This window comes from Mugil cephalus, chromosome 13 (genome assembly GCF_022458985.1).
Source record: "Mugil cephalus isolate CIBA_MC_2020 chromosome 13, CIBA_Mcephalus_1.1, whole genome shotgun sequence".
NCBI classification, from domain to species: domain Eukaryota; kingdom Metazoa; phylum Chordata; class Actinopteri; order Mugiliformes; family Mugilidae; genus Mugil; species Mugil cephalus.
This window is the reverse complement of record NC_061782.1, coordinates 18,400,344-18,413,814: the sequence shown is the minus strand read 5'-3', so window position 1 is coordinate 18,413,814 and position 13,471 is coordinate 18,400,344. Positions and strand designations below refer to the sequence as shown.

Here is a 13,471-nt window from a genome sequence, read left to right as displayed (position 1 = left end):
TGGTATCCAGCTTCACCCTCTCCTTATTACAAGGACAGCAAAAGCTAAACATAGAGTATTTCTTTGCTGACGAGAGCTCTAAACAGTCGAGCCATTTCGGTTATCTGTGTTTCATCCTCTTCTCTCTGCCCTAATGGATCCATGCGCTTTCCTCTCTTTTCTATAAACACTCCACTTTCCTCCATCCTCTTTGAACTGGCCCTCTTCTTTGCCGATTTTCCACCATATACACTGGGGACATATTTGCGAAATGCTGTAAAAGAGACTGTGCTTGAAATCCTTTCACTGCTCTTCATTCAGATGACAAAATACATTGGGAGGAATGAGGAACGTCCTCCGTTTAGGGTCACCTTCTTTGTCTTCTCTGTCAGCTTAAGTAGATTTGACCTTTATTTGCCCTTTTAATTTAGTCTTGTTAGTAACCCTTAAAAATATATTTTATCCATTACTTTTTGTGCCAGGGATATGATGATATGATCGAAATAATGTAACATATAGAAAACTTCAATTTATCCTGTGTATTCAGGGAATTTTTGAAGTGGTTTCAAACATTTGAAAATAAGTTCAAATAAATGTTACAGACAATCCTCTGTAAACAGTCTGAGGGAAGCAATTTCTTTGAGATATCTCTCTTCACACCCTTAAGGAATGTGGCTGAGCCATTAAAACTGATTAAACAAGAATTTGCTGTTGCTGAAGGAGGCTGAAGCTGGGGAACTGAATTATTTACAAAACATTACAGAACGCTCTGCCCAGAACACAGTCACAATGAAACATCTCAGTCAGAATAAAAATCCCTGATGGAACCACTTCAATCAAAACAGACAGTTGGAAGGAGTTCTCAAATGGGTTGAACAGGAACATATTAGTGCCTAATCACCATGAAAAAGATGAACTGTTTTTAATCAGAGTATAGCACCAAGTCAGTTAAACTTCTGAGGGGGTTGTTAATCAGTTCCAGCTGCTTTGGTGTTAATGACATTAACATCAGGTGCACTAGAGGGTTTTGCATGTCTACATTTTTTCACTTCTCATCTTCTCTGATGATTTTCCACTAGTTTTACATTTAACGAGGGCCAGTGTCACTAGTGGCAGCATACAATATACGATACCTAGACCCTCGAGAAGTTCAGTGAGTGCTATTATATGCAGAAGGTTTACTGTGTCTCCCAGGAGAGTCTCCACAGCATGGATGAGATTCCACGTATGAGAACTGGGCAGAGCCCCAAAAGTTTGTCAGCCCAACAGCAGGATGAGTATCTGTCCTTTGTGTAAGGAGGAGCAGGACTGGCACTGCCAGAGCCCAACAAAATGATCCACTGGTGTGAATGTCTCAGACCAAACAGTCAGAAACAGACGTCATGAGAGTGGTGATAGTCTAGGGAGGTATATATATGTATTAACAATTACGTACACGCATAACATTATGACCACCTCCCTAATATTGTGTAGGACAAGAGGACAAGGGCCATCTGAGCGTGTCCTACTGGGCAACAGAGTGAATATTAGTTATACCACTTTCACACTGAAAATAGTGCATTGCCGCTGGATTCTCTGACCCGATTTGACCCACCTTGGTGGGTACTAATGGGCTTTCAGCCTGCCAGCAGTCTTTTTTGTGCTTCAGTTAGTAAGAGCCTTTGGATCCTGTGGGTGAAGGGAAGGGGCCTCTGTGGATCAAATTCATTCTAGTAGCTTTTAATATTTTTAATTGTTCCTAAACCAGTTTTGTGTCTGTGCTTGTGTCAGGCTGCATTCTACTAGTGTCATTGCTGTGGGTCTAGGTGGGTGATACATGTCTAAGTAACAGGGATGCACAGACCTCTACAGGCCAGACAACAGCACCTTGACTGCTGTTAGGTTAGGTATCAGGATGAAATCCTTGGATCTGTTGTCAGACCCTATGCTGGTGCAGTGGGTTCTGGGTTCCTCCTGGTGCATGTCAATGCCCGGCCTCAAGTGACAAGAGTATGCAGGCAGTTCCTGGAGAATGAAGGAATGTTGAAATAAACAATTGTAGCCCATGTCGTTTGATTGATTGTGCATTAACTATGGTTTGTCTTGTAGGAAGAGCTTCCAATATAAAAGCAGAGGGAGAAGCTTTAGTTTTAATAAGTTTGAACCTTTTTGTTCTCATTTATTTTGATATTTTTGGGATTTTTCTACAAATGCACATCTTTTGCACATCTGCACCTGCACTACTTAAATGAGGTTTCCAATAAAAGGGGAAAATCAGGTGAAGCTTGACTCCACCTCCACTTGTCTTCCATCACTTGGCCAATTCTAAATGATACCATTGAATAGCCCCCATGTTCCCCTGCAGTGATGGCACATCAGTGATGCAGGACACCATTAGGAGTCTCATTAGGAATTTGCTGTTTTCAGTCAAATGGACTCACTTGCCACATGATTTTTGGGGTGTGTTTGAATCCAGCCACCTGTTGGTTAATCATTTTAATTTTCGTTAAATGATGTGCCATCCTTTCATTCCTAATACATTACCCTGTCCGTATCAGTATCCACTATGATTTATCAGTTTCTTCAGTTCTGAACTGAAGGAGCTACTCAGAGGAGTAGTGAAATGTCTTCTAAAAACTTTACAATTCCAGTTGCCTTTTTTAAACACCTTTTGTATTACCATGACCGGAGAACCTTCACAGACACTATGATTTATGTTCCAATTTAGAATGCATTTTAAAAGTGTTCCTTTCATTTTTTGAGCAGTGTTCTTTGACTGTTTGCCCCCAGCCTAGGCGCATTAAAGCAATAACAATTTACCCTATTTGCACACACAGTAAATTTGTCCATGTAGTTTATTGTGAGCTGTGGTTTCTAAATTGTAGTGTAAGTAGTCATATTTCTTTATCAGTGGAAATTATTATCAGTGTGAACCAGCCATACTGAATGAGTTGGAAATGTGCGGATTACATGACCGACCTACTGATTGCAAACGTTCAGAGGTGCTGTCTGGGGATTATGCTCCAATAAAAGAGAAATAAAACAAATGCAAAATTTCTGCAAAGAAACTCAGCTGATCCTACACGGTGCCTGTTACCCTATGAGTCTGTGCTTTCTGTGCAGGTACACCAAAATGAAAACAGCCACCAACATCTACATCTTCAACCTCGCTCTGGCCGACGCCTTGGTCACCAGCACGCTACCATTCCAGAGTGTCAACTACTTGATGGGGACCTGGCCGTTTGGGGACATGCTGTGTAAGATGGTGATGTCCATCGACTACTACAACATGTTCACCTCTATCTTCACGCTCACCACCATGAGCATTGACCGCTACGTTGCTGTGTGCCACCCCGTCAAAGCGCTGGACTTGAGGACGCCTCGTAACGCCAAGATCGTCAATGTCTGCAACTGGATTCTCTCCTCGGCCATTGGGCTGCCTGTCATGTTCATGGCCTCTACCACCATCACCTGTAAGCATGAGCACACAGACACATTATTCATCATTAATGTGGCACTCTAGTGATTTTTCTATGAATGGAGATGTGTTTATTTACAGTAGTGTAGTTGATCAAAGACCTCTAAACACATTGTGAGTGATGTAATTACACATACTGATGACCGCACAAAACACAGACAAATTGAGCACACCTGGATATATCCTTGATAGCGTCTTATTTCAAGTTGGGTTGACATTCAGCAGAAAAAAGACCCACTCAGCCCTGAATCCACAGCCATGCACAGAACAGGTTTCCTTAACAAGGTTTCCTTCTCAGCCCTCAAAGAGGTCAACAATGGCTCAGAAAAACCTATTCAGGTCATTCTTTTCATTCAAGTGTGTAAGTGCTCCAACAGCTTCCAAAGGAGGAAATAGTTTTTCTGTGTAACTGCATATATTACTGAAATACTAGATGCTTTACCGCATACTGATATAAAGTTCAAAGAGCTACCCGAACAGGTATACATACACTACCCGCCAAAAGTTTGGACACACCGTCTCACTGAATTGAATATGATGGTGCGTCCAATGTGATGCAATGTAACTGCTGACAGAGGTTTGCCGTTGGCATTCTGTACCGATGGATAAAATGAACGCTGGACCTGATTTAGGCTCTGGGTATCATAGCTGTCAAAATCTATTGCCATTTTCCTCTCGTCTAACCAGCCTCTCAACACATTAATGGCCCGTGCTGTGTTCTTCTTGGTTTTTTTTTTTGAGTCTGTCCTCTTCAGTTTGGTCAGTCTGTCTCTTGTCTATTTGCTTGTGTCTTACCCTTTCTGCGCTGTCTTTGTTTTGTTTGCTTCTTCTTTGCCGGGGATATGTAATTCTTCAGCCACAAATCCAGCGTTGTGTAAATATATATATTAAATGTTATATTAGAAAAATACTGCATGTTGCCTGTTATGAAGTGCGTTCACGTTGCTGTTGGTTCTTGGAATGTTATGAGATGTGTTCTGTGTAAATACGTTGGGCGCTGTTGGCTGCCAGGAGCAGCAGTGGTCCATCAATAAATAATCACTACCAAGAAATGATATACTGTGCAAGTTACAGGCAGGTATGAATAAATGCGGCAGACGAAGAATGCTTAGAAGTGTCCTGGTGTTTGGCTGCAGTTATTAAGTTGTGGTTGATTGGTGTATTAGGAATGACATCTGCTTGCCTTGTGCTGGAAATAAAGTAGTGAATTCATGAATTAATTATCAAGTTTTTCAATACTCAGCACATTTCCACGGGAAGGCCTCATGAATGGCAAATGACATTCAAAGATATTTAGTTTGAATGCACACCACTGTGAATTAAGTAAACAAAAAAAACAAGGGATGTAATGAAAAAAATTTAATTTTAATTTGTCACAATTTAGACTGAATAATTATTGTGCGAGCATATCACAGATGAACAGGCATCTCACAGATGTGGCTGAGTAAATATATAATAAATACCAACAGTGAACACACAGTATACGTATAACATGTGTCCTCTCACCCTGCTCAGCCTCCGGCATTGTCGACTGCAAGCTGATATTCCCCCACCCCTCCTGGTACTGGGACACCCTGCTGAAGATCTGCGTGTTCATCTTCGCCTTCATCATGCCCGTCCTCATCATCACTGTCTGCTACGGCCTCATGATCCTGCGGCTCAAGAGCGTGCGCATGCTGTCGGGCTCCCAGGTTGAGAACATTTCGTGGTCTTTTACACAAATGTGTTGTAATGAGTGCATACTGTGGCACATTGCAACATTTGTGCCAGAGGCTTTGTTTAGAAGCAAATGGAGCATTTTGTAAAAACAAGGAAAAAAAGCTTCCGCATTGCTTTCACTGTTTACCAAATAACTAATTGGTTTTATACTTCAGAGTAATGGAGCGTAATGGAAGTTTGCCCGGAGGATGTTTGAAAATACGTTGTAATTATTTATTTCAAGACAACGCAATTATGGAAAATCAACTTAAGCCTGAGGTGGAGCTAGTTTTAATTAACGTAGTTTTTTCTTTACCAACCTCTATGCCTGTGACCAGTGATGTTGACATGCAATTTATTAGATGAGAGTATGCAGAAATTGACCTGCCATCCATGGGATCAATAAAGTTATCTGAATCTGAAACAGTTACTGGCCTGAATATGGGCTGTGAAAATTCTGCTGCTGTACTTCAGATGAACTTAATTTCATTGTGAATCCAACTCTCCTCCTTGCATCTGTATTATCTTCCCTGTCCCACCCTCTCAAGCAACTGCCTCTTTCACACACACAGGAGAAGGACAGGAACCTGCGTCGCATCACCCGCATGGTCCTGGTGGTGGTCGCTGTCTTCATCATCTGTTGGACCCCAATCCATATCTTTGTCATTATCACAGCTCTGATTAACATCCCTAGCTCCACCCTGCAAACGATCACCTGGCATTTCTGCATCGCCCTGGGCTACACCAACAGGTACGCACCCAATGTAGAGACATTTTTTCCTTTGTTTTAATGAGGGCAGCATTATATCATAAGAGAAATTTGACATCTTTTTCAGATAAGAGTATGTAGCTTTTAAAGGATTTCTAGCTTTTACACTCTGCTTAACAGCGTAGTATAAAATTGTTAATGTTTCTCGTTTTAAACTGTGACATTGCTTTTGCCCCCTGCAGTAGCCTGAATCCGGTTCTTTACGGCTACCTGGATGAGAACTTCAAGCGCTGTTTCCGTGAATTTTGCACCCCGAGTCCCTCGGTGTTGGAGATCCAGAACTCGTCGCGGACCGGTGCCACCACCCGCAAGGTCCCGCAGCGTGAATCCAACAGTGCAAACACAGGAGAAAGGTCTAATCAACAGGTAGTCGGTATCAGTGTGTGCCAAAATGACAAAGTGTGTTCGTTTAAAGGAATAGCTGGATACGTGGGGAAATGCCTCACCCAAATGTCATTCGCTTTTGTCCAACAAAAGTCAATAAACCCCTGTACACGTATAAAGGAATTCACTTTGTGGTTGACAGTTGGTAACCTCTTGTATGTTTCCCACCCCAAATGTTTCTGAGTGAAAGAAGCATAACATAAAAATGATGCTAGAGCGTGGATGGAGTAAGCTTGTCTTACCCTCAATGATGCTCCAGTTTCAGGGTTCACCTGACACTCCAAGGGTTACGGTGGCATAGTGAGTAACCAGAGTTATGGATGGAGCTTCCTTGCAATACACTTCGTGGAACTCAGTCATTAGAAATTATATTTAAAAAAAAATAATAATAATCTTAAATAATCTTGAATCTCCTTAAAAGTGTGTGGTAATAATACTGAGACAGAATTTGGCCTCTTTAGTCTAGTATGGTGGGAAACTTCCAGGAGTTAGGACACCATTAAAAGATAGTCCACAGTGCATTTACAGCATCAGAAGTCCCTAAAAAAATCCACCAATAAACTTATGGTATAGTATAATATTTTCTTCAGTTGTCCCTTGGAAGCAGCTCAAGAAACTTCAAACTGTATCCCTGCCTGTCGCCAGAACCTTTTTTAAGGATTTGTTGAACAGCTTTAGACTGGAGGATTCATTACAAATGTTGTGGTGGAGTTAATGTTCACCACTAGTCCTTTTCTTAGCAAACCCCATCAACACTTATATCTGTGGAGTAAATGAGTAGCTCCTTTCAAAAAGGTTGTTTGCTTAGGGTTAGGGTTGTGGCACAACATCTCAACATAACTAGACCAATTGGCTTTCTCTGTTTCCATTTTATGCCTAGCTAAGCTAATATTTCAAGGTGGTATCAATCGCTACATCTAAAATCAACATAATTATCTAAATATGCATTCATGAAAGCACATCTATATGAATACTCTACTCAACATGACATTAACGTACCTTCCGCGCTTTCTGCAGGTATGACTAGCCTTGGAGGGATCGTCGGTGGACTCTCACTGTGGCGGCATTGCCAGCGACGATCTCAACTCGGAGGTCACGCAGGTCACCACAGGACTCTGACTAAACACACAAAGCACACGTAAACACATCAAATCTAACAGCACAGACCCGCCTGAGAAGGCTCTGTCGAGTTGTACCAGCGCAATTCACTCAAGGCTGTTTTTACTCTTACTTACATGGAAACCAAAATGAAACAAGTTAAACAAAAAATCAAGCATCCTCTATAACTACAGTGTCCTAAACTAAAAAATTAGACTTCAATTAGGCTGATTATTGTCACAAGTTTAGAAAAAACAGTCTGGATTTGTATAGTGAACACAGAAATATGTATAGACAGATCTATATATTCCATTTTCTGACAGCTTTGTGCAGAGCTGCCTCACTCATCTTAATCCTCATCTTACCACTTGTTTTTTGTGTTATAAAAACAGATAAGTTGATTGTGATTGTTTGAGTCTATATGACTTCACGTCAATCTGCTACTTTTCCTCCAGATGAATGTTGAATTATACACTTGTTATTGGAAGCAAGTGGGTTCCTGCGTGGCGTAGAATCTGAACCAGGTTTTATTACTGGATTCTCAAAGGTTTCTCGGCCGTCTTTCAACAGAAACGTGTAGACTTCATTCATTTACAGCACCGACTGTGTCTCTGCTTCTCATCCTGCTCCCCTGTGAATGCCGCAGGTGTTGCCCACCTGTCAATCCTCACAACTTATTATCACCGTTCCCTATTCTATACAGCACCATGCTGCCCTTGGGCACTACAGCATTACGGACTGTGTTGCAGTGCAGATGTACTCTTTTCAGCGCTGATTCTTTCCTTTTCCTTGTAAAGACATGTAGTATACCGTCTCTCTCTGCAAAATCAAACTAAACATCTGAATGTGTTCAGCACGGTGAATCTTGCAAAAGGGTGAATGCTCTATAACCAGCAAAGACAATGCGCACAGTGTTCTGCTGCTGCTGCTGCTGCTGCCTACATACAGCCTAACAACAGCTCAAAAGCCATTAAGATAAGATAAGATAGTGTTCGGACTAAAATGGAGTCATCTTTCTTCTGAAAAAGTTTTTAAGTGTGCTAAACAGGATTGTACATCAGCTCCAACATTGCCTGTGCTTGTGTAACGTGCTGTATGCTACACCTTTCCCTGTAGCTCTTCACGACATTCCACCCACCAGTGTTTTTTTTTCTAAGGATCTGTAAAGATGAATGATTGTATTGATCTGCCATGTAAAATATTGTAGAGATATTTGGTGTTTTCTTTTTTATAATTGTGAAATCATGAAAATAATGAATAAACATACAGTCAGTCATCGGGGATTTGCCTCGAGAACTGAAGATGTGTGTATCAGGAAAACAATAATGTAAAAATCCTTGAAATTAAAAATGTACACAGCATGCATAATTCATTATGTCTCATGACTGACAACTTAACGTTTTTAAATGTATAACACCACTACAAGAGCTTTGTAGAGCATTAGGGGTTAATAATTAGTCTTTGAACAGTGTGTTTCCTCCCATGTGTTCCATGGATGACGCCTGAGTGGGATTCTGTTCCAAGGAGATGTGATGCTTTAGTCTCATCTGTGTCTGTGTCTATGAACATGAGTAAGATTTACAGATTCTCATTTAAAAAAACAAATCAGCAGGAAATAAAAGGTCACCCCAGCTTCTGGGCTGACAACATTAGCATAATTTCCAAGCTGCATTTAAGATCTGCCAGACCCAGCTGTGGTTTCAGCCCACAAAACTAAGCTAAACTATGAGAAGCTTGCTGCACCTCTGTAACACTGAGAAAATATGAATTCAATAAAGCTTTAACATTTTGAGTTGTACAACTTCCACATTTAGCATTGCAGACTGCTTAATATGTGTAGTTAGAGAGAGCTTCACAGAAAACAGTACCTAAGGCGAGGAGGGACTCAGAGAGCATCATTTCGCTAATAATATGCCACTGAAGTTTATTTATGATGTAAACGATCTGTACATTAACTCTGATTAATGTCACTCTTTTGCATTAATTGCTTGTTTACATTGCGTGTGCTTAGACCACGTGCTGTAGTCTTGAAGTGGCTTTTATTGTAATCTATTGTACAGACTCATTTGTGTCTGACGCGCTGTAACACAATTGATGTAATTTTACAGTTAATCAGTGCACTGTCTTTGGAATATGATGTAATTCTGAATCTCACTGAATGTCTTTTCTCTTGCATCTCAATAAAGTGTCTGCATTGTGGTCTGTCTTTGATTTATTATTTATATTTATTTAATATGTTTTCCCATTCTTAAACTTCATGCAGCACTTTTTCTCTGCCCACTAAAAGATTATGAGTACAAATGAGGAACATAGGAGGAAAGGTGTACTCCAAACGTTATGGTGTGAGGAGGGCACCATTTACATTCAGCAACCCTCAGTATCAATGAGTCATATGTTACGTCCTGGAACTATTTCTTGTTAGATGTGATGTAAAGACTTATTGCTCTGAGATTTGGTGTGTACTTGCTACATCAGCTCAGTGTGTGCATCTGTGTTTGGCTGTGAATTAAGATGCCTCAGCAGATATTTTCACTTGTCACAGCAACCTCAGCACAGGCGTCACAAATAACTTTAATGATGACTCTGTGTCAGTGGGTACCTACACCACAGGCTGTCTGTCATGGGTGCTTAGACAAGGGCTTGTGGATTTATTTTCTTGGCACTTCCTTTCATGGGAAATCCCAGGAAATATGCTCCGAAAATTTGAGTGGACCGTCAGATTGACAGTTTTATACTAGCCCATTGCCTAAATCTACATCACCACTGCTGTTCTGCATAGGCCTGACCCCCCTCAGTCATCAGGCTGTGTGCCAAGAACAAGCGAGAAATCAACTTCACTGGTCCACACCACCAGGATCTGTAGCAATGATATAGGGATGTCATTCAGATTGGACAAGTGTGGCTGTATGGTCTTAAAGAGAGGCAAGATGATCAAAACTGGAGGGGCTGACCTACCAGAGGGCAACACAGGTGACATCCAAGGTAGCTACAAGTACCTTGGTATCCCACAGGCTAACAGAAACCATGAGGAGGCCTCAAGGAAGTCAACCACTGCTAAATACCTCCAGAGAGTACAGCAAGTGCTCAAAAGTCAGTTGAATGGTAAGAACAAGATCCAAGCCATCAACATGTACGCACTACCAGTCATCAGATACTCTGCTGGGATCATAAGCTGGAGGAGATGGAAGCCACGGATATCAAGACAGGAAAGCTCCTCTCCATGCATGGAGGGTTTAACAGTTTAGCACATAGTATATATCTATACAGTCCATACATTATTCTTCTCACTGAGAATAATGTGCCGTCTCACACTGTCACTCACTCGCAGTCTAATGAACCTTCTCACCCCGACTTCTCACTCAGCAAGGAGCCAATCAGTTGAAGCATCACCAAGTATAAAGGAGTGAAAGAGGGGATTTAAAACCAACTGGAACATGGTCCCTCATCATTTTATTTTTACACACTCTGGTATGTAAATGGTCTTAATTGCTGTAAAAGGAAATCTTGATCCTTCCACAAAAGTGCTTTGCAGAAAATGTAAATGTAGGAAGATATCAACCTGGATTTCATTCAGTGTGTCTGTACACTGGATCTGTCTGTAAATGTCATCAGCGTGGTTTAGGTCTGAGCACATGAATACAGCTCTGTCTTGTCATGTACGAGGCTGCTGAAGAGCCACGCGTCGTCTTATTGGAGCTGGCAGCGTGATTAGTCCTGTCAGAGTAATTATGATCAAGAGCCATTGACTGTCTCCTCCGCCTGCACAGAGGGACCTCTCACTAAGATCTGGTTTTGGCTGCTCTCCAAACCAAAACTAATCCAACAAATCTAGGTTTATTGAGTTCATATTTAAGACAAAGGTCAAGTCTCAACGGTAAAAATTATGACTTGCGTGAAAAAAAATACACGGAGCAGTGCCACTGCCTATTTCTTTCACCTATGTGGAAATTGTAATATAAAATAATACTGTATGGGCTATTAACAAATCTACACTTTATGGTAATGTTTCCTATAAAGTGATCATATTAAGGCTAAATGATTGCACCAAATGTAAATACTAATGCTGTCAAACGATGACAGTGTTGCTGTGGGTTAATTGCAATTAATTGCAATTAATCACAATTTATCACGATCACTTAAAAATGTAATCTAGCCGTATTTATGATCTCACTTTATATTTATGGGAAACAATGTGCCCAGGAAGGATTTTAAAGTGTTTGAGCAATGAATCGTTTGAAGAAAACTGTCATGCCCTAAATAATAAGATTCAGCTCTTTATCTGTACAAGCTTTATCTGTTGGTAATATGGCTCCTATTTATTTGAGGGAGACCTCCAGTTGCTTCTTATCTGCCTTATACTGTGCATTGCTGCAGTGCTCTGAGGACACAAAGGACAAAAATCAAAAGCCAGAGCACAAGCTCTTCTGAGCCACTGCTACAAGTGGCCTCGGGTCATAACCAAAGCCTCACGTAAAAAGGCTCCGAGCTGATCGAAGCATGTTAGAAATGGAAAAAATAATGATTTCTTTTTTTTTTTCTGCAGCAAATCAATCCTGTTATGAGACCCCAAATGGCAAGGTTCAAGAAGGAGCGAGATTGTGTGTTCAGAGCTGAGCCAAATCCGATTTAAGTCCACTGAGGCTCAATGCCCTAGCCGCTCAGTGCTGTCACCAAGCTGTAGTTTCCGAGGGCCATTTCACACTTAGATGAATGGCCAGCACCCGGCTCTCATCATCTACGAACATTGAATTTTGCTGGCGTGGTTTACAGCTGATCGCAGCTCAGGAGTGGACACAGAATCCTCGAATGTGGAGGGAAAATGAAAGTTTGGAGAAAAGGAAAAAGTTAGCCAGCAGAAGAAACCACCCAGCTGCTCTAGCTTATGTATCGGTAAGCAAATGCTTGAGATGATCCACTGGGCCATGCAAAACTGCCATCCCCCTGATTAGTTTGACAGCCAGTTAACCAGCCATCTTGCAAAAGCAGGCCGTTTGTCAGCTGACCAATCAGCTGCCTCGTTCTGTCAGTCGGCCAACCAGCCATTGGTGTAACAACCCAACAGGGTGTAATTTGTTTTTTACTTCTTCTCTCCATCTACCTAGAGTGCCTGCTGGTTTCAGAAAGGGCTTCTTGTTCGGCACTTGGTTTAAATCATGGGAAATATTGCTGAGTCCATTTTTTACTAGGCTATCACTCAGTAAGACTGTGGGGCAGAGAAGCCATCCAGTCAGGTAATATTCTCATCCATCCACCTGATTTCATTACTCTGACCTCCCGCTAGTGCTGTGCTTCGCAGTTCCCCAGGTCTGCTCACTAAAAGATAAGCTATCAAAGTTTGATTATCATGCCTCTTTGACTCTTATATTACCATAGGTGTAGCTCTGCAAAAGTGAGATCAAACTGCAACTGTTTTGTTTCTGGAAGTAACAAAACACTAGAGAAAAGTAAAAAATAGTGAATCTACTCTCATTCTCGCTTTTTTTTTTAACATACCCATACTCATATAAGACACAGATGTTCTGTTAGGAATTGAGTGATCCACAACATAAACCCATCACATCCACGGATTCTGAGGCTGTTATTTAATATAAGTGAGGACCTTTCTTAAAGTATCCTCACAAGGTATTGGTGTATGAACCCTCAATACTCTCTTTGCCTTTACATACGTTTTGACGTCCAGGGTTTTCTGTGGTGTATTGAAACTTTGAGTGGAACTGCACCAATACACATTGTTGTTGTACACATGTAGAGAAATCATTTCTGCAAAGAAATTTTATAGAAAGAGAGAGCATTAAATGATAAATAAATGTTGACGAGCTGTACATATAGATATACACTCACTTGCCACTTTATTAGGTACACTTGTTCAATTGCTTGTTAACACAAATACTTTATCAGCCAATCACATGGCTGCAATTCAGTGCATTTAGACATGCAAAGGAGATCAAGCGATTTGCTGAAGTTCAAACCGAGCATCAGAATGAGGAAGAAAGGGGATTTAAGTGACTTTGAACATAGTATGGTTGTTGGTACCAGACAGGCTGGTCTGAGTATTTCAGAAACTGCTGACCTACTGGGATTTTCAC

General features: G+C 41.1%; 1 protein-coding gene across 3 annotated transcripts in view; it reads left to right on the top strand.

Annotated features, from left to right (window-relative positions):
- The window catches only part of oprm1 (opioid receptor, mu 1), a 30,757-nt gene extending 21,173 nt beyond the window's left edge, over window positions 1-9,584 (top strand). The window contains exons 2-6 of one of the 3 annotated variants that reach the window (XM_047604049.1): window positions 3,082-3,431; window positions 4,952-5,127; window positions 5,707-5,885; window positions 6,086-6,256; window positions 7,305-9,584. In XM_047604049.1, coding sequence (XP_047460005.1) covers window positions 3,082-3,431; window positions 4,952-5,127; window positions 5,707-5,885; window positions 6,086-6,256; window positions 7,305-7,314 — 886 coding nt within the window. In that variant the 3' untranslated portion in view covers window positions 7,315-9,584. Of the gene's footprint in view, window positions 1-3,081; window positions 3,432-4,951; window positions 5,128-5,706; window positions 5,886-6,085; window positions 6,273-7,304 lie in introns of all 3 variants that reach the window. The other 2 variants (XM_047604047.1, XM_047604048.1) reach the window with 2 other exon arrangements.
- The last annotated feature ends 3,887 nt before the right edge of the window (window positions 9,585-13,471 follow it).